The 21,940-nt window shown below is 43.5% G+C and overlaps 1 protein-coding gene across 2 annotated transcripts; it reads left to right on the plus strand.

The window, feature by feature from the left end:
- Positions 1–700: 700 nt before the first annotated feature.
- On the plus strand, positions 701–19,558 carry sptlc3 (serine palmitoyltransferase, long chain base subunit 3). Of its 2 annotated transcripts, none has more exons than XM_084021967.1 (12): positions 701–860; positions 2,462–2,653; positions 3,778–3,932; positions 4,891–5,039; positions 8,879–9,003; positions 10,347–10,440; positions 12,278–12,383; positions 13,455–13,674; positions 16,023–16,149; positions 18,112–18,247; positions 19,125–19,254; positions 19,333–19,558. In XM_084021967.1, the coding sequence occupies exons 1-12, from the start codon at positions 762–764 to the stop codon at positions 19,444–19,446; spliced, it is 1,647 nt and encodes a 548-aa protein (XP_083878093.1). In that variant the 5' UTR covers positions 701–761; the 3' UTR covers positions 19,447–19,558. The 2 variants fall into 2 exon arrangements, with proteins under 2 accessions (XP_083878093.1, XP_083878092.1); XM_084021966.1 differs by having other exon boundaries at positions 703–860; positions 2,432–2,653.
- The last annotated feature ends 2,382 nt before the right edge of the window (positions 19,559–21,940 follow it).

The following is a 21,940-nucleotide window of genomic DNA, read 5'->3' on the forward strand; positions in this document are numbered from 1 at the left end:
TTACAGCAACATAGCCGTGGTTTTATTTCTGTTATCTGAATGCATTACTTTATAATCAGGATCACACCATGCACGCTGCTGATGATGCATTTTGGTGTGTACACCGCTACTGTATCACCACTAGACTGACCATTCTCAAAGATAAGATATGGCCACAATAAATGACATCTCCTAACGAATCATGAATCCTCTCCAGCCATGTATTGTTTAGTTGCATGACTTTATATAGTTAAAAGTATATCTATATCAATGTAAACATGCTCAATTACATAGAAAAGTCCTGTTATAATATTACTTAGGTAATTATATAGGGTTCTATAACACTATAGTATAGTATAGGTAATACTGCATTAATTGGAGCTCATTCAACTACATTATATATGCTATTTTATAAGGTAATATGTGTTGTATTACAGAATATATATTTCCAATAAAAATACTATTTAATTAATATAAATAAATAATACACAAACTCAATCTGCATGTTAAGTTTAGTAAGTTTCATTTTCGAATAAAGGGAGAAGAGGGAGTTTGGTACATTTACAGGATATTGAAACACTATAGCAATAACTGAAAGTGTGACTTCCCCCCTTCTTCTTCTTTTGGAGACGCGCTTCAAACAGCAACAATTCATAAAGAGGCTGAACCGAAGCCACAAAAAAGGAGGAAGTCACTTTTTGAAAGTAAAAACACACCTGACAGTCAGTCAAACAGAGACGGTCGCTGCTGCTGCTGCTGCTGCTGCTGCGCTGTAAGGGAATATGGCGATAACTGCGTCTAGCGACTTCAAACCGCATTTGGGCCAGAATGGACTGAAATGCGAGGATATCAAGAGAAACGGCTGTCACAACAGGAGAGAGGTACGTCTGTGACAGCGGCGGGATTTATCTGCAGAAAAAAAAAATGTTTGCTTCGTTTTCCTTGCGAGAGATAGTACTGAAGCAAATGTTTTGATCGGCTTCATTTTATTTATTTATTTATTTTACCTGAAACGACCTCCGTGACGTAGGAGAACCTTGAGGTTGTAACCCACTATAGTCACCAATCACATTTTGCAACAAAAATACAAAGAAAATCAACATCAAAACACCACTTTGGCTTTAGCAGGTACAAGTTGATTACGTCACTACGTGTTCGCTCATCTCCCAGGTGTGCAAATAGCTCTGCTGTGATATCCAGGCTAACGCTGCCTGAAGTTGTGTGTGTATGTATATAGATATATATAGAGTGTCACGTTTTAAAAATATGTAAAACCAACCATGTGATTTGCCTGCTGTTTGCGGTTTTATGACTGCGTGGTTCCTATGAAGAACAAAGTAAACAGGAATGCATGAACGAACGACCGCGCCCTAAAATAGTTCCCTTTAGAAAAAGCAGCATTGTTTTTTTAGCCTTTAGGCAGGGCAGGTGGAGTGCTGATACTGTGTATTTTGCATTTGAATGTTGGTTTGTAACATTGCAACCAACACTGTAGTGACCGTATACACTATATTGTATAATGCAATTCCTATTAAAAAAAATAGTAGCACGCCAACTTGTAACAACCTAACTTAGTACTTACCTATAACGTAATGTAAAAAATATGATTTAACGCCTGATACTCAAGTGACGTCAAGTTAGCTAACATCGAGCCTGAGACGTTAGCATCGTAACATCCGGTTTAAGCTAGCTAGCATTAACGGCTGACTTTTAAAAAAAAGAAAATAGCGGTTTACATTCACTAACACTTTCTGCTGCTCAAATATATCACGTATAAACGTATTTTTAAAAAATATATAATAATAATACTGTATGTTTAGTTAAATTAAATAGCCCAATCTCAGTGTCCACACTCACGGAATTTGAGATCTCCGATGGTATTACCCACAAATCATAGCGTTACCACAAAAGGTAAACAAGAGGACGACATATTGGGCCGATATCCAAACCGCAATTTGCAGCGGAAGTGACATATCTCCTAGGTGATTTCAAACAATACTGTACAATAATTTATTTATTTATTATTCTCAAGATTCAGACTAATATGTCATTATTGATACCATCATCATGTCATCATGTTGCTCCCCAAACACAGGCAACAACATGATTTTGCTTCATTAATCTAGAAAGAGCCCAAAAATGTCTCCATCAGGAACAGGGATATCCTTTATGCCAGTTTATATACACAAAACTACCCTTAGCATGCATTTAAGTTCTACTTATTTAAATGTTAACAATGCAAGGTGACATTATTCTGGTGTTACATTACTGTGGATACTCCAGTCTACTTGCTTTAGTGTTGAATAATATGTGTGACTCCTGTGCAGCAGTAGGAAACTCCTTTTAATTCAGGTTATTTTGGTGTGTTAACTAAAAACCCCTTCGCTCCGAATTGAACCACTTTTATTCAAACGACATTGTTCTCTCTTTTTTTCCACGTCTGCACTGTAAGAAAGCTTATGCAGGGTCTCTTGTTGTGCAGAAAAATGGTCCGGGGAATGGTGTCGCCTCCAGGCAGCACAGGCAGGAGTCCTTTGAACAGGCCCCGATGTACGTGGCTGTCATGACATACCTGGGCTTTGGCATTGTCACGCTGTTTGGCTACCTCCGAGATTTCCTCAGAGCTGTGGGCTTAGAGAAGTGCCACGTTGCCCAGGAAAGAGAGGAACAGAAGGTTGGTAAAGCATGCAATCAGCACAAACATAGGCATACACACACACACCTAGTGTAGAAACACACAAGCACCCACACAGTTGGAATATAAGAGCATGCATGCCTTGGGTGTCAACACATTTTGTTTCCCCCCCCTAATTATTTCAATTTTTGCTCTCAAGCTCTATCGCTGCCTCCTTCCTTCATGTTCCTCTGCACTATATTGTTGCCATGGGTGAGACAGGACACCGCAGAGAATATCTGTGGAAGGCCTAATTAAATCTCAGAGGACTCAGGTTCTCTTTTCATTACTTAGTTTACTTACTTAGCCTAACCCTTCAACATAAGACCTGAGCACTGCCACACAAGAGCCATCGTATTACCATAGATTTTTTTTTTTTTTTTTAATAAATACAATACAAAATGCCATGACCATGTTTTTGTTATTATTTTGATAAAGCAGCGTGTCCATAGGCCGAGGCAGTCAAACAGTACAGAGGAGGAACAACCGGGAAATTTGCTCCCTGTGTTTGACAACAAGCATTTAAAAAGAAATAAGAGCTTTACTGTATGTGGGCTCTGTCATAATGGTGGCTTCATTGAATCAGACATGCAGACGGTAGTCTTAATGAAGCCAAGGGCTTTGCTTGATAAAAAAGAAGAAGAAGCACTATCAGGGGATCACTGTGTAAAAAAACACAATATGTGTCAAGGCTATAGTAGTGTATTTGCTCTCCTACTTAAATAAAAGCTGGAAATATGGTTGTAATGTGTGGTCGTAAAGAGTTAGAGCATCAAACACATTCAGAGGATGGGAAGGAAACTAAAGCACATCATGTATGTATGATTTTAAGTTCTGTTTTTGCTTCAACATGTCACCGTTTTGTCTGTCTGAGTAGAAAAAGCCGCCTCCCATGATAAAGACTGCGCCGACTCTTTTGTTTTGAAGAACACAGTGACTAAGAAGTTGCTGTAATTCATCCTCAGCGACGGCAGTGTTTCTCTAATGTTTAAATATGACGTGCTTGTTTTGTTGTCGTGTTTAGATGTGTTCAGATTGTGAGACGTTACTTACCCGCTCTCATTGTTCCAACCGCTCCTTGACATATTTGGGAAGCCGCTGAACGTGTTTCTCTTTGCTCTCAGGACTTCGTACCGCTTTATCAAGATTTTGAGAACTTTTACACTCGAAACCTGTACATGAGGGTGCGGGACAACTGGAACCGTCCCGTGTGCAGCCTGCCGGGGCCCGTCTTTGACCTGATGGAGCGGGTGTCTGAAGACTACAACTGGACATTCAGGTACTTTAATCCATGCTGAAGATTAGACACACTGTAGGCTCAAAAATCAGATATACATGTAGCGCTCAATTTGAGAGTTTATCCTTCCAGTTCAAGACAGAACAGCAATCATATTTGAACACAACCATCCCTCTTCAGGGGCTAAAAAACTATACAACCAAGATTTAATTGGCTAGATCAAGCAGCAGGAGGGGAGAGATAGGAACTAAAGCACATGGGTACGGCAAACCCCCATGTTAGCCCTGGATTTCTGGATATGGTTAAGATCCGCCTGTGTTGCACAGCGGGGTCAGGGAATATATTATGAATAGGAATACGAACCGAGGGGATATGAGATTATGAATCGGGAAAGAGAGGCAGGCGTGGATTACTCGTTTCAAGAGGTTTTAACGTGACTGGAAAAAGTAGAAATGGGGCATTGTGGCTTCGTGGTGATAAGGGAGACAGTGGGTTTTTGTTGTGGTGGGAAGGCTCACATGCACAGTTAGAAGAAGTACTTCGGCTGATGAAAGGGAGCAGTTCTCCTAAATACTTTCTATATCTCTGATGGTGATTGTACACTGAGGCACACTCATGTTTGACCGTGTGAACTTCCCTTATTGGAAGAAATGATGACACTCACACCTTCTGTCCTTTCCCCAGTTTGTTCTCCATTGAGTTACTTGTGCACTTACAACTTACTGTGACTTGTAAGTATTTGCTTGTATACTTCAAAATGCCCAAGGAAATAGGATTGAAGTGCTGCTTACACATGCAGCCACCGCTGTTTTACTTGTATAAACAATGTTATAATTGTTCCTCATGAACTGAACTCCTCTGACAAAGAATCAAGTTTGTGATTAGCAAATATAATTAATTGAATGTTAATTGCTTTTTTAATATGTAATTAGTTCCCCGAGTATGTGTTGGAAGAAAAACAAGGAGAAAGTATAAGTGATTCCCAATTACATGCTTGCAGGTTAACCGGGAGGACAATACACAATGTCATCAACATGGGCTCCTACAACTACCTCGGTTTTGCGGAGAACAACGCTGATTTCCTGAAGACGGTGGCAGACAAGACACGCCAGTACGGGGTTAGCGTCTGCAGCACGAGGCAGGAAGTAGGTGAGTGTGTGGTCAAAGTGCACTTGAACAGATACAAATGAAACGTGTGCTACTTTCAACCAGGGCGTTCACTTTTATCTTGAGCTAAATAATAAAAAAGAAAAGGTCCACTTCATAATTCAAGTAAAAAGAGCATATGGTGGCGTGTCTTTTGCTTCAACTTACAGACATTTCTTATATGTGCATCTAATTTAAAAGTCTCTGGCAGAGCCCGATGACTCTGAGTAGGTTGAGTATCACCCTGGAAGTAAAACTCCATCTCCCTCATCCCATATGCCATCATTTATTATTTTTTCTCATGAGTTATACTGCCCGCATGTTTAATTATCTTTCAGTGGCTGCAGTGTAATGTAAATTATTCAACCATTGTTGAATTATGTACCATTTGGGCATAAGCTGAGATCATTACATACCGGTCTGCAGTGAGGAGTGGGGGGGATTATATCATAGTGGTATGTAACATTATGAAACACCCTGGGCATTAGGGGGGGATGCAAAAGGAATATATGGGAAGGAAGCGTTAGAACAGCGGGGATCAGAAAGTGGGATCCGGGGCTTCAGATGAATTTTGAATGGTGTTTTATCCTCTGAACTTTCTACCCGGCTTTTGATGGTGTTTAAGTGCCCGAGTGTGCCAGGATCTCATGTTACGGCATAGCGAAATCTGATAATCGCCAATCGACTGTTTATTGGTCAAAGCCCGCCAATGGAGCTTCGCTGACAAGGCAACTCTCAGCAAAGTTTACTTCAGAGAAAAAGTAGTTCCTTTTTTCCCCCCTCCCTGTCAATGATGTTGAGTTTATGGCACTTCTGACACCGGGGTGCTGTATATCTGCTGAGAGCAGGCCGGCAGCGAGCTGACATACAAGCTCAGAGCGAGGCTGATTGGCTGCGCGGCGTTTCATGATATCAGCAGTTTGACAAGAACAGACAAAAACCGGAGGAATTAAAGGGCATGCGATCGTTAGTTATATGTTTGTTTGGCAGAGTGCAAACCCTCCCTCCTCACACACTTACACTTCTCTGCACTATCCATTATTAATATCATTCATGTGATTTATTTATATGTTTATTTCTCTTCTAAAAAATGGCACTGTGTTTTTTTTCCCTGGGTTTGTTGCAGCCGGCTCACCAAGAGGGTTAGGGAACGACAAGCGTTTCTCCCGTGGCACCTTATTAAGCATCAATTATTAAAGCGCTGTCTCTGTGACAGCAGTGACGCCATCGCCGGTGTTTTAGATCACATGGAGGGATTTGTAGTGGAGGTGTTTTTATTGAATTTGAAAGACTATTCAAAACAAAAATCAGGCGAGACAACACAGGTCAAAACTGATTTGGAGATATTCCGCTTTCATAACATGTAAAGACAAAATGTCTGTAGATTTCTCCTAAACTCATCAAAATTGTGCTTTTGTTGTTTGCATATTTAGATAACATTTAACACAAAAAAGTCTCTTGATATATGTAATCAGGTGAGGATGTTTAATGGTTGTATCTGTTGCTCTAATCCACTTTACAATGCAAAGTATGTGGAGTTTGACGATACAAAAAGCCCGGAAAAGCCTGAATCTTCCGCTTCAGTATCACTTGCATGAACCAGACATTCCAGTTTCATTCCTATCTGTATTCTGAGGGTTTCTACAGAGGGGCGTTGTTCATATATCATTCATGGCCTGATTTACATAACATCCTAAAAACATGGTGAACATTGTTGTTGTTTTTTATGGCTGTTGACAGTATATTCTGATTAATGATGCGATACAAAGAAATATCTAAAACAACATGAAACAAGAGTGTTGAATCTGGCTTCATCCAATGTTCAGATTTCTGTTCTGGACATTATGCAAATGAGCACATATTTAATAAGCGTATTCCTCATTTGCACATTTCAACTTATGCTTTGAGAAAACTTGGAGTACAGAAAAAAGTTGTCTTAATGTAAGTAATCAACTGGGGAAGTTTCAAGGTAACATCTGTTATTTAAAAGATAGTCCAAATGTTGCTTTTCACATGAAATCATTTCACAAACTGCAGTTAAAATTTTGAATTTCTGTCAACTACAGATGAGTTGTTCACAATGTAAAATTCACACACAAATACTATACATACTATAATGTAAGCGCACAGAGAGTGCAATAAGAGGTATTTTGAATTATTGAATATGTGAAAGTAGATACAAAGTGCACTGAAAGCCCCATAAATACACTGAAGTGCCAAACATTCATGGGCTTGTACTAACGGATAACTAACTGGTCCCGGGTATTTTTCTGCAATCATTAACACACAGTAGATTTGATATATGATGCCGTACATTCAAATGAGTGACAAATTACTGAGTAAAAATGCTGCTACGAAGCACATATAGTATTCATTTCACCGTAATGTGTACACAAATACATTGGTGTAATAGTTCTGTATGTAAACCTGTTCAAACTAAGCTCTAACGGCTGCACTTTGTCTGCTGAGACTCCAGTAGTTGGTGATAGAAAATGATTAACTCTGCCAGGCTCGTTTTCTTCCTCTGGTCTTGTTGTAAAGCCTTTGAAGAAGAGAAGTCTCAGTCACACGTTTACCATGAAAGAGAATGATTTAGCTGAGCAATCTTTATCGTCTCTCCACAATAATGCTTCCCGACGTCGGCTATTCTTTTATAGCTTGTTGCTTGGTAGGAGGCCGAGCTGAATGAGATGCCTATGACTCAAGCCGGCCTCACGAGGGCTTACCTGAAGAGTGTCCAGACCTCGGAGCGGATTGATCTCTATAGAGAGCCGATGCAGTCGGATCAGAAACGCAGCCAGCGGGGGCTGTGAGGCTGAGCGGTTGAGGAAATGTATGAATCGATTTGGCTGCTTCACTGTGTTATCGTTCTATACACATCGTTTTCCAGTCTTTCCTGAGACAGTCAGTCTATTTGAACTTGTTTATACTTCCTCTATTTAGTTACAGATTGCTATTGATTAAGACTACCATATCAGATTCATTTAATGCACCTTCTACCTTTTTGTTATGAGGATTCATGACATCACAGTATCTCAAAACGAGGCTTCATTTTATTAACGTTGTAGTTCATCGTGTTTCCTTTATTAAGTTTGCAATTTTATCTTTAAAGCACCGATGTAGTGTATCAATAAAACAAACAGGTATTGGTTACATTAATAACGAGTTTGAAGTATTTATGATGTTGTAAATCTTCCTCTATAGTATAACTCTGCTATAGTAAGTATAGATTGTGTTTAAATGTATTGAACCATAATATTCTAGTACATTTATAGTATATTTAACGTTGCCCGGAGCCGGCAGGAATAAAATCTAGTATATATGAACCATTCACTGCCCACTTCTCTCCCAGTAGCTCACAATTATAACAGTAATTCTATTTTATCAGCTGACCACAGGGGCAGCGCTGAGAGCAGCCCCACGAAAATCCCACTTTTATTACACCAAATAGAAAAACACCATGTCAGGTGACAGATTACAAAGTGATGAATTTTCTAAACGAATTCTGGTCCCCACCTGTCACATCGGGTTATAACCAACTGCCCCGGTCCCAAAATGTGCTGCAGAAACATTTTAGACTTAGCTTCAATATCACCCGGGATGAAAAGGGTAGTTGAACTTAAATTACAAATTTGCCGCATCTTGAGCCTTTTATAAATCTCTCTCAAATCCCCAGAGAGGAGCCGGCTGATGCTCTGTGTTCTGGTGGTCCGGAGGCATTTGTCTCTGTCAAAGACTAAAGGGACGACCAGATACGCGGACAGGTACAGCGATCACTGTCAGGGTGGATTATCTCACCCCACAAGATCACATTTTCACTATCTTTGCCTCGTGTCTCGTAGGGAACCTCAGCATCCACGAAGAGTTGGAGCAACTTGTGGCTGATTTCCTCCGCGTCGAGGCCTCCATGACTTTTGGGATGGGATTCGCCACCAACTCAATGAACATTCCAGCACTTGTTGGCAAGGTTAGTGATTTTAAACCACCTACATTATAGAATCCTTCACTATATGGGCGGCTTTTTTTTTCCAGCGCCACGCAAATTAATCTAATTAGCCTAGCTTTAGTTCCTTTCTTTCATATGGCCTACATTAATGAATAACCGTCAACTTAATTCAGCTGCGGACAACTCCCGACCCACCCCCCATTAATTAAATCATAATTAAACATTACAGTAGCCAGGAGGATGGGGCTCGGGGGCACACGTAACTGCTTTCAGTCACACAGACCAGGAAGGGCAGGTCTTGTTAAGAGCACAACTCAAGGGTTTGTGGCCTGCTGGCACACCAGCCCGGCTCGCGCTGACAGCCGTGGGTTACCAGGGGCAACACACAGCATGAATATGTGTGATTGGACCGGACAGGAGGAAGAGGAGGTCGACTGTTTAAGTGATGAGAAAGGGGGGGGGGCGTCGTCTCTGCAGCTCAAGAGGTGTAGCGGCCCCTTAGGATGCAGCCCGTCGTAACCCTGCAGGGGCTTATGGGGGTCAACCTACACCGCCAAGTCTATCCTACAGGGACGGGCCGTGCCAGCGCCGGTCTCGCTGTGCAAGCAGAGTTACATTAGAGTGACAGCTGCTGGTAGACCAGGGACCAAGGCCAGCTGGACCCCGGGCCAAACTGAGGGTTTCTGTCACAGAGACGGTGTCAACACACCCTCGACAAGAGTTCATTCAGACTAATGCAGTCAAACGCTCAGAGCTTCAGTGTTAAATATGCTAATGTTCCAGAGGGATTCTTTTTTTTTTTTGTGGAACAGCTGAATTCATTTGCATGTTGATTTTTATGGAGTACGAAAGCACGGCACTCTGCAACCTGAACGCTGTGATGTGTCTGTTAGTGGGGAAACATCAGCAGACATGAAAGAGAGGAACGCCGAAACGTACAGCTATCATCACACAGCTAGACATAGAGGGGTAGGACTGAGGCATGATGGGAAGCGGGACAAGAGGATGGGGGCTGATATCTAATTGGCCAGCAAATGTTATACAAGGACACAGTACAAAGGTGTATTTGAAATACACAGAAAAACAAGCAATCTCTCGGAAAAAACATTATTTACTTATGAACCCCAAAGAAGAAACTAATCGACTCTCTCACTAAGTAGAGGTCACTAAACCCAAAATAACATGCACTGTCTATGATGTCATCATCTTATCAATAATCAAAAATGCTTGCAAAAGAGATCTTGGATGTCAATGGGACAAACCTGGTTTTAATAAAGGTTATAATAATAATAATAATATATATAGAATACAGCTTTCGTGGGTGAGTTTTTGTCTAAAGATCTCTTCTCTGTGCCGACTTCCAGGGCGGTTTGATACTGAGCGACGAGCTCAATCACACGTCTCTCGTCTTAGGGGCCCGACTGTCAGGAGCCACCATCCGGGTGTTCAAACACAACAGTAAGTCCTGTAATGCGCAGCTTTGATTTAAGCCATAATCTGTTGTTTCAGTTTGGCCACCAACATGTTTGGTGCTTAACGTTGATTACTGCTGCCAAACACAAACAGTGCTGATGTGGCATCGTGATGGAGTTTGTGTTTCTTGTTTGTGTGCTCACATCATCATTGAGTTTTTTTCCCTTCTCTTCATTCCAAACAGTCGATACCGTGAGACCCACATTACTTTCTGTGCTGGTACAGGATTTGCCTTAGGAAAGACCTACTTAACATTCTGTGTTTAGAGCTGCAAATGTAAAACAAAAAAGAAGCTTTATGGTTCGTTTTTTTATCCGTGAGCAGCAGAGGAGCAAGACCAAAGTTGATTTCACGTGGAAATGTCAAACAACTTAAAGTACATCCCTTATTATGTTATCACATATTGTCAAATAGATGAAAAGGGAGAATTTGCTAAGCGTCGTTGCATTTGGAAACATCCGCTGCTCTTTCTGGAGAGACGGGCCAAATGAGCCGGTCCTCTTTGGCAGCAAATGTGTCCTGACAGTTACAAGCCGATTGGGTTGTGGGTCCCTCCGAGCAGATTCCACACGCCTGTCTAAAGGCAAAGAGCCCTCAGGCACCTGACCCCTCCCTGCCTTTGTACCTACCAGACACTCATGCACTCTTTTTATCAGTGCAAGGCCAGTGTTTACTAAGAGGGCTTTCCCATTCAACTCTGCCACATTAACACATACGGGGAAGAATACATATTAGTTTAACTTGTGTCTAAAATGTTTTCAATCCCTTATTTAGGATGTTTCCACATAGTTTCAGTGGTGTGTGTTTAACATGGAGGATGGAATTTCATACCAGAGAGAGCAGACGGACCGGTTCGTCTAGTCTAGCGTCGCGACGCCTGTGCATTGGCGACACTTCAAACGGTCGTGGATAAAGGACTCTCATTTCACATATTTGCATTGTTATTATTGTGACATGTATCAGGCGGAAGGTTAGGTATCGTTTAATAAGCTGGAAGCATTTGTGCAGCCTGAGGGCAGAGATGACATCAAATAATTTGGTGGATATCCACTTCCGTGTGTTTGTTATGTAAAACATCACAGTTATACAGTATCTTAAATCAGGCGTGGCTAATCTCAAATCAGTGATTAACTGTGAAACAACCTTTTCCTCATTCTTGCAGTAAAACCACGGTGGATTTCTCTTTCGCCAGTTTCCTGTGTCTTTGAGATTGGCAACATTAGGTGCGTTATGTTTTGTCAGGGGAGCGTCTGCCGCCTTCCGGTAAACCTGTTTCTGAGCTGAGGGAGCGTTATCGATCATCTGTGACAGATAAATTAGCTGTGACAGGTTCACTCGCTGCTCAGCTGGATTGTGGTCGCACTTTGAATAATGCCCCCGCTTTCCAAACCACGGCTATTCAACACTGCCATCTGCTGGTGTGCAGCGGAGGAGCATCAGTGGTGTCACCTGTTGTGGAGCTCTAAATGCCACTGGGGAGCTGTTTTACTGGAGCCAAGATTTCAGAATTTTAAGTAACCGTGCACCAAATTGCCACATTTAGCTGAGATAGTAATCCTCCCTGATGCAGACATTACAGGAGATCATTAGCATCCGTTTGTGGAAGGTGTTCCTTGCAGATAAAGTAGTGCCACGTGTGCTCCGTGAACCGCCCTGTTGAAATTAATACTCTACTTACTTTTGTTTGCTTTTGGTTGGAGTTCATTGGAAGCTGTGATCGGATTATGGCTACACTCTCTATATACTTATCTCTGTGTGTGTGTGTGTGTGTGTGTGTGTGTGTGTGTGTGTGTGTGTGTGTGTGTGTGTGTGTGTGTGTCAGACATGCACAGTCTGGAGAAGATGCTAAGGGAGGCAGTTTGCTCGGGGCAGCCACGGACCCACAGGCCCTGGAAGAAGATCCTCATCCTGGTGGAAGGCATCTATAGGTACAACACACACACAACCACACACACACACATATCTTCTGTTGTGTCATGCTTTAAGGATAGGTTTCCAGGTGTTCTTTTGCACAGGAGAGCTTTAACCTGTGTTTAGAAGTCCCTGTAACGGTGTCTTTTTTAATTGCTTCCCTCACTTCCCTTGAATAATGGACTGTGTGTGTGCATGCATGTGTGTGTGTCTACGGTTGGATACCGTTTCATTACTGGAGAGAACAGAAAGGTATCGCGTGTCTCTCCCACCAGTGAGCTATCCCGAGTCTTAGTGACCCTCTCCATCTGCTCATTAGCTCTAAATCAAGGCCAAATGGAGCCACAGAGGTTGACTTGGCTTCACCCCCAGCTCCGACTGTTTATCACGTCCATTTTTCTTTCCTCCTTTCTTCCCCTCCTTTCCAGCCTCAATCGCGCCATTCCTCAACACAGCCAGTCAGCTCGTTTCATCGTTCTACGACAACCTTCATATCACGTGAAGAGGAAAAACCTCAAACATGACCGGCGAACCATTAGGTCCAAAACAATGCCGGTAACCGGAGAGACAAGTTGATTGCGTGTAATCGGACTGTCTCTATCAGGCAGTGATGTCCACCGTCTGGCTCAGGCATTAGAGAAACCTCCGTAAGAACTAACGCTCCATCTATTGCCTCCCTGCAACATCAAAAGGCTCAGATAAAGAGTGAGCATGCTTAGCTGTATCCCGGCCCTGCCTTTGATGTCCACATCGGGGCCCCGGCGAAACTCTGCCTCGTGTCATTTTTCAAGCCGTAGCAAGGATAGCGGGTCTGGGATCGCTCTATTCCCGCCAGCCATATAGTCACCGATGCTGTCTGTTTGTAGCCTTAAAAGGCTCGTGCCAGAGGGGAGGAAGAGATGGGAGGAAAGTGAAAGAGACTCGCAGAAAGATTCTTGGAGGATTGGAGCACGTCGAATTATGTAATAGGGATTTACAGATGTACAGAGGTCGGGGTCAGATTCCTTCCCCGTTTAAAAAACAATCATTATAATTGATGAAATGTGTTGTTCTTCCGTGTAACTGTTTGTTTGTGTGATTGTCGTTAGCATGGAGGGCTCAGTGGTGCGGCTCCCTGAGATCATCGCGCTGAAGAAGAAGTACAAGGCGTACCTGTTCCTGGACGAGGCCCACAGCATCGGAGCGGTGGGGCCGTCGGGGAGAGGCGTCACCGAGCTGTTCGGCGTGAACCCGGCCGACGTGGACGTGATGATGGGCACCTTCACCAAGAGCTTCGGGGCTGCCGGAGGCTACATCGCAGGGAAAAAGGTCGCTGTGGATTTTTTAGTTTTTCATATATTTAAATCAGGCTTTTTGTCAGAATTTAATTCTGTGCTGAATTTTTCCTTCCACACATTTATTATAACAGCAGGCTTACTCACAACACTGTGTCACCTCAGGCTTTCATTAGATCGCTGGCAGAACGAATGGAAACTATAAGGAGAGAGGAGAAACATTTCAACAAGGCAGTTTGGTAGAAACACAAGGCAATATGAAGACGCACATTTAAAATAAAATAGAGAAAACGATAGTTATATATTCACCATCACTGCTTTGGCTGATATCCATACACCTGTTGACTCTCCAGGCTGACTAACGAGTCTGGTTGCTATGCAAAAACAATCCTCCTGGACCCAAACAGGGTCAAGATACATTTCAAAATATACAGTATGTAGGTGGTATTAGTCACACTGGAACAATTCCAACAGCCTTAAGTAAAATGCTATTCTTAGACAATTCCAACTAGTGTGTTGACTTTCTGATACTTTCCTGAGATTGTTTAAACAACCTGGAAGCCATCGTCTGCGTGCAGTAACAACGTTTGGCTCCACGTTAAACACGCCGTATTTCAAATATCGCTTTCCCCGGGTTTGATTTTAAAGACGTGTGGGCTTCAACCATACATACTCCATCACACCCCACCTTCGCTCGTAAGCCCTCACGTGTCCAACAAATGTTCCCCAGGCTGCGACTCCGGGGCCCTTTGTAATCCCTTCTAACTCCATTAAAAAGTACACTTTAGTACATACTAATCAACACGGCAGTTGATTAGAAAGCAGCGGAGGAAACGGCCATGTTGCTTGAATTAGGTATTCCGTCGCCCTGGTGTCGGCTCAGCCCCGCGCCGCCATAATAAGAAGGTAAAGCTGGCAGAGTGCCAGCCCCTTCTTGTGGCAGGCGTCGGAACTGCGCTCCAGATTTTTTAACAGGATGGACTTTTTAACAAGCATGATGATGTTTGAAGTAAGAACACGCTGCCTGGTTTGACAGCTGGCGGTAGTAAACCCCCTGAAAGGAGCGGGGCAGGAAAGGAGGGTGAAAGCCCTTAGATTTCACGTATTTGTTGTTGCGGTGAAATTCTCCAAATCCGACATTAAGTGGATTCGGGGTTTTGACCGACAAAAAAGGCTGCAGATGTGTTCTGGAAAACAGTCATGTTGTAACTATTTTACGAGAGCACCAAAAATAAATACCCCAATAAATACACTCGGAGCTCCTTCTAATTCACTTCAACCTTGAAACGGAGGAGGCTTTTATCCATTAACCCTTCACTCAAAACCCGGATTAGAGTGAGATTAGGCCATTAAACACATCCGGGGAAGTGCGTACGCACGCTTTCCCGGCTCCAAACTCCTACTCCTGACTTGTGTCACCACATCAGGATTGCGGCCACCTTGTGGCTGAGGAAACACTTCTGGGCTGTCACTCCACGCCGCAGACGTGAGATGGATTTCGGACGTGTTCTCTTAGCTGGTTTATCTTGGTCGCGGCGGAAAAAAATCCTGCGGGGGCCCTAAAGCGGTGAAAATCCCCCCGCCCTTAAAACGAAAACAGATGTCAGGTTGTTTCAGGGTTCTTATCCTGCGTTTGAGCATTTCCCCCTAAAACCCCCTCCCCTCGTGTGTGTGTGTGTGTGTGTGTGTGTGTGTGTGTGTGTGTGTGTGTGTGTGTGTGTGTGTGTGTGTGTGTGTGTGTGTGTGTGCGTGTGTGTGTGAGGAAGCCGCAGCCTCCGCCCAGTGGGGACAGATGGCGGTGAGTGGAAATGGTGGCCAGACAGCATCTCCGGCTATGTGTCATCACCCCAGCACCCGCTGGCCACCGCGCAGCCACTGAGCAGCAGCCCATCACGGCTCCAGGCGCCCCCCCACTCCAGACCTCAGACCACTTACACACACGCGTGCTCCAGGGACCCATACGAGCCAATCGCTTTTCCTGAAAACCCTGCTCTTCTCTCGACAACCACTCGCAGAATTAATCTCCTGCTGACATTTAGGAATAATGAGCATGGCGGTCCTCCATTCTGGGCTCATCTCGGCATCGGTTCTTCCTCAAATTAGAGCGCTGGCTTACCTCGAGAGCGGTCGAAAAGGATCCAGAGCTACTTTGCAGTCGATGCCAAGATGGTCATGATGGCAGATAAATGACTTGGAGGTGTCTTAATAGATTCTCAGGTGTTGGCTGTGCGTGAGCTCGCTCTAGTGGGGCTGAAATAAAAGTGCAAGGCTCACACGGAAGGTCTGAAATTAACAATTAATGTCAGGTTTTTTTTTTATAATTCTTATGTTAATGTATCGTAAATCTGCCGTAGAGTGACTGACTGTGTCCTACGTTTGCAGGATCTGGTGGACTACCTGCGCAGTCATTCTCACAGTGCGGTGTACGCCTCGGCCATGTCCCCTCCCGTCACCGAGCAGGTCATACGTGCCATGAAGTGCATCATGGGAAAAGACGGGAGCACAGAAGGTCAGTGTCTGAGCTCACCGCGCCTCCTTCCAGTGAAACGTCACTCTGAATTTCCCTCTTATTCGCCACATGCTCGTCAAACCTGATGTTCTTCACACGGAGGACTATTATGTCTGCCTTATACATCCTTTACACCTTTTTCTTTTAATTGTTTTTATGGAAACCGATACAGCAAACCAAATCCAGAGGAGGGAACCAATGTTAACATTAGGAGTGAGTCCAGACCTGCAGGGAAAGACAAACAGCTGCTTGGTCCGAGAATGTGGGAGCAATTACAGGGGTCTGTAGTGGTAGAAAGAAGGGGTGGGGGGGGGGGCTTCAGTCAGCACACGTGACCCTAACGTGGAGGAAATCATTTTCATGTGTGCGTTGTGAGGTACACTGTACCTCTGAAAGGTTTCTGCTTTAATGGCATCAGACACTCAGGGCAGGGGGAGTAGTCATTACCAGAGCAGCTGCAATACTACCAGCTCACTTCCTCCCCAGTTAATGTACTTGTACTTCTAATAGAGTAGAGTATTAGTGGAGGTAGTAGTGATAGATAGATGGATAGATGGATAGATGGATAGATGGATAGATAGATAGATAGATAGATAGATAGATAGATAGATAGATAGGCAGATAGATAGATATTCTCATAGACTTCCATGTAATTGGACTTATCGTCGCCCCCTGATGGCCAGCAGAGGGAATAAAAGTTTAAGGCACATCTGCATTGGCTTCACTTTTCAGAACCGGAGGTTGCTGCCTGGGGGGGAGGGGGTCTGACGAAGACCATAAGGCAAACATGCACAACATGTCTGTCATAGGCTGCTGTAATGGGTTTAATCACTTCAAGGACTAAAGCCTGGTGTCTTATGGTCGAGGTATGTTGCACGTTTCATTGGGAGATGAGTAAACGTCTCATGTGGCTCCGAAACACGAGTCGCATCTGACGCAGCAGCCGCCGCTAAATAGCTGAGGAAAGAGTGAGTCTTGACCCGTCTTTTTAGAGGGCAGCGGACGCCACAGCTCTTTAAAAAAACATCCGTCACAACGCTAAACTACCGTGACAAGAAACGTCGCTCTGATGAGTTTTGATTCCCTCGTTCTCTCCGTCCTCCGCCCCCCCTCCTCATCTTTCCCGTCGATGTTGAATTTCACACCTTAAAGCAAACCGGAGCTCTGAAACGGGGGGGGGGGGGGGCAACATCCACACATTCTCACCCACTCGCATGATTTCTGAGTCTGGCAGCAGGTTTTTGACCCCCGTGCCCTCTATCTTAGGAGGGAGGAACAACTTACAAAATGGGGCCTGTGCTTCCTGGCAGATGCCTTGATGTTATGCCCCCCCCTTCCTCCTCTCTCCCTCTTTTTCTCTCTCTCTCTGCGGAGATAAGGGGATTTAAAGTGCTCTCTTACATCCCCATGAAAGAACAGCCAATCTGCTCCCAGGTAATCAGAAGGAAACAGAGCCGTGTTCCAAGGCTGAGCCACGCCAAACTCTGCTTCGGCCTCCGAGCATCAGGCATCATGTCTTTGATTTCTTTCCTAATACACTTATCTGAAATACATGTTGATACATCAGCATTATTTCTATTCCCCTTTCAGTCATGGCTGCGCTCCAGCGACGGTCACTGGCTTTTTTTTTTTTTTTTTTTTTTTTTTTTTGCGCGAACTCCATCGTATCCAATTTGCAGAAGCCTCATTTTGGCACGGTGCGAGCGCCTACGTCTACCGCGCTGTCAGGCGGACAAAACCGAACCATCTGCTGCCGCGGCTGAGTCGTAATCACGGAGCGAGTTCACGGCGGAGGCTGGAACGGCCCAGATGGAGGCGCAGGACTCGGGGATGAGATGGCACTGCAGAGATCGCACACTACATTAGACACTACTGACAGGTGATGTCCCCCTCCATGCAGAGGAGGGGGGGGGGACAAGTTGGTTTTTTACTCATTCGTATCTGGTGGTGTTTCTATTACAGGCATTAGACGGATATGCCAACTGGCAGAGAACACCAGATACTTCAGGGCGAGACTGAAGGAGATGGGCTTCATCATCTACGGCAACGATGACTCGCCGGTGGTTCCCATCCTGCTCTACATGCCCGGCAAAGTGGTGTAAGTGCACTTTCAACTCTCCCTAAAAACACGCTATCGCGAGATGCTTAGACTCAGTTTGGAGCAATAAATACGTGACTTGGACGGCTGCCACGATACAAACTCCAGAGGAATCTTTAGTGAAGACCGTAGACAGACACGGGGGGGGTTCTGTAACCACTTTAAGGGGCAGCATCGGGTATTGATTAGCTTTAACCCGGGACTGTTTGAGCCTCTCAGGTGTAATCAATTGGGTATAAAGTGTCCGTCAATGCCAGTCACCATTAATATCCATGAAGAGGGCCGATCCCACCCAGTGATTGCCATAATCAGTAACGTCTTGTTTTACAACGCTCGGTTTTCATGGTGATTGGTGGAAAGAAAAAACACATATAATGGCATATATTTTGAGTTTTCCATCATCTTCTTTGTATGAGAGTAATGGATCTGTTCTCCTGTAAATCAGATCAAGTTCTGGTCATTTACTCGGTGCACTTTCTGGATTCCTCGTGACATATAATATATCTTGAAGATGCTGCATCAATAAACACCGACAATATACAGAAATGCATGCGGTCTCAGGCGTTTTCAAAGCACATTTTACGGTTTCTCCAAACGGCCCTCTTTGCCATAAAAAGAAGAGGTATTCACGACTTGAACCCATCAAAGGGAAAGTCACCAGAGATATGCTGATTACAGCCCTTGAAGATTGTTAGTTATGTGTTGGTTTTAATTTATCGATACCACACGTCCCGACTACATAACTGAGGGATTTGGAGGAGCTGGAAGAAGCAAATCATGACTTTTAATGTGATAAGAGCTGCCTCGTGGGCTCTCAAGCTTCAAACCAAGCCCTTAAAAACATGTGAGAAATGTACTCTATGTGATTTCTGACCAGGGCTTTTGCTCGAGAAATGCTGGAGAGGAAGATCGGCGTGGTGGTGGTCGGCTTTCCGGCCACGCCCATCACGGAGGCCCGAGCTCGCTTCTGTCTGTCTGCCGCTCACACCAGAGCCATGCTGGACCAGGTACAGGTTTTACCAACATGTAGGCCCTCTCCTTAGTTAGAGGGCGTTCCTTATTAAGAGCCTTTTCTTTGTCCTCAGGTGCTGCACCATCTGAACGAGGTGGGAGACCATCTCTGTCTCAAGTTCTCACGGCAGAAATATTCCCCTCGTCCCGACCTTAACGAGGAGACAGACTCTGAGCTGGACAGCTGATATGACCTTTGACACCTTCATGTCACAGTGAACCAGTAAACACACAACGTCTCACAGCGGAGGACGGACAAATGTTCAGCAGCTGCTTTTTTTTTTATACGTTTTTTTTTTTTTTTTTTTTAAACATTGCGATTTTAACAGAACTCTTATTTGTGAACTATTTAAATGCTTTATTTTCTGAATAAATGTGAATACGAACATGAAATAATTGGGGGTCGAATATCTGAAAGTCATTTAGCATCGAGACAAATCCCATACCAGGAGCTCAGTTGAGAGTCCTATTTTTACAGTTATTTCTAATTATTCAAGTCTATATTTAGACGTTGAAAAGTTTCTGTGGAAGCATTTTCTGCTTCTCATAATTCAATATCAGCGGCTCGTTTTTGATAATGATGCCCTTATCTAGGGAAGTCGATGAAAGGAGTAAACGTGGGACGATATGACAATTTCATGTCGGCAAAATAATTGAGATTTATATTCAGCAAAAATAACTTTTTAACTTATATTGTGTTGTATCAGAGATAGGACACATCTTTTTCAGTGAAAATCAAGCAAAAAAATAATGTTATTAAAATAAAAGATTATGTCTAACATGATAATTCCTGTATTTTTTTAAAAGCAGGCTTTAAAACAGGCTTGTGGTGAACTGCTGCATTGCTTCTTATCAATAAACCACTAATAGTGCACATGAAGACTTCCTGGATGTGTTTAGGAAGAGAAAGGTAGATTAATGACCCAGAAGACAGGCTTCTAAACGTCCCGAACCTTCCCTTTGGAGCGCCCTCAATCTCCTGACACATGATTATTTACACGTCTCCAGGCTGAACTGATTGAGCAAAAAAAAAAGGGAAAAAAAGCCTTTGTTTGCATTTCCACCGTCGACTGTTTTCGTAACACCACTTTCATCTCCACGCTAAACCGTCACCTTTCCTGTAAATAACACGTCACGCCTGCAGTGACTCAAACTCCCGAGGAAAATCTCGCAGGAATCAAAAAAGGTGTTACGGCTTGTTTTGTGGCGAGACTGCTCACATTCTCAACGGCTTAATTGTTGAGGTTTTGAAAAAGGCCCCGCTGTTCTCCTTCACACAGACGAGCGTAGCAGTCGGGAAGGTAAGCATGCAGGGTATGCAGGCACACGAGCCAACAGAAACGCAACCTAGCAATTAGCACCAAACTCTAAATTCTGGTGGTATGGGGTAATCATCCGATTAACACAGGAAGGATTAGAGATGGATGATAAATGTGTTTTCACAATGTGTCTGTTTGGGTCTCGTCGACACTTGTTTGCCCTCGGGACATGTTTTCTTTCCCCCCCTCCATATAAACAACATAAAGATGAGCTTTTACAAGTTGAAATATGCGATCTAGATGAACTGCAAACATACGCGTCGTAGGAAAAAAAGTGTGAATTAAATAAAAGACTCCTTTTTTTCCCTCCTCAAAGGAGAAAGTGGTTGAATCCCTAGTAGATCATTTTGCTCTGTAAGTGAATATTCACATCTGGCTCCTATAGCCAGAAACAATAGAAAACAGTTTTGTTAATCCTCACATCAGTGATGTCATAATGTACCAATGCACTGTTCCATAAAGATCTGCAGGAGATGGGGATGGGGGGGGGTTAAATGTTGCATAGACGTCCTCGGGATGCCTGCTATTAATCTGTTTACTTTCACCTTTACTCCAAATGTGAACGCTCTGAAATCCGTTGCAGAAGACGGATGAAGAGAAAGTGAAAAGCTCGAATCGTTCTCAGACACGAGAGGAGCGAGCGCCACTGTGATGATGAAGAAAGTCCCAACTGGCTGAGATTTACCAGCAACAGCTTTTGCACGGATACACATCTGGAAGAATGGAGTTTCATATTTGAGAGTGAAATTACGTTAAAAGAAGATGTCATATTGGTGGCTTTTTGGAGGTCTTTTTTGTTTTTGTTTTAAAGGAACAGTTCACCCCAAAATAGAAAAACATGTTTTTTGGATCTGTCGTTTATCGATCTAGATTGTTTTGGAGTTTCTTTTGGCGATATATAATCGGCCTCTGCTGCTTAAAGCATCAATAAACATTATTTTTTCCAGAAATCATGACCCAGTTACTGAAGAGACCTCATTGTGAGCAGTTTTATGAATTCTCACAGCAAGATCCGTGGATGACGCTGAGTAACCGGGTGAGTTTTTAGCACCACAAGCCGAGTATATACTCCCATCATACTCACATTAATATAATCTAGATTGATAATAAATAGCACTACAGGTGAGAGGGAAAACAGATGTTTTATTGTCCCTTTAAACTTTTTGCTTTAGTCAAGTATCCGAATCACACTGGTTCAGCTAATGGAAGCCTTAAACCTAAACCTGTGAGTATAACAGATTTTATAAACATACATTTGATATATTTGAGTCAGCTCCTTTCATCATCAACTTTGTGCCACTTGCTCCAGAGGTGTCGCTTTGAAACGAGCCAAACACCGACTGTCGAGGGAAAGGTGGGGAAG

This window comes from Eutrigla gurnardus, assembly GCF_963514095.1.
Source record: "Eutrigla gurnardus genome assembly, chromosome: 11".
Classification (NCBI taxonomy): domain Eukaryota; kingdom Metazoa; phylum Chordata; class Actinopteri; order Perciformes; family Triglidae; genus Eutrigla; species Eutrigla gurnardus.

Coding starts and splice junctions, on each gene's coding strand:
- sptlc3 (XM_084021966.1), top strand. CDS start 762: ATGGCGATAACTGCGTCTAGCGACTTCAAACCGCATTTGGGCCAGAAT. Junction 18,248..19,124: donor TACATGCCCGGCAAAGTGGT/GTAAGTGCACTT, acceptor ATTTCTGACCAG/GGCTTTTGCTCGAGAAATGC. Junction 19,255..19,332: donor CCAGAGCCATGCTGGACCAG/GTACAGGTTTTA, acceptor CTTTGTCCTCAG/GTGCTGCACCATCTGAACGA.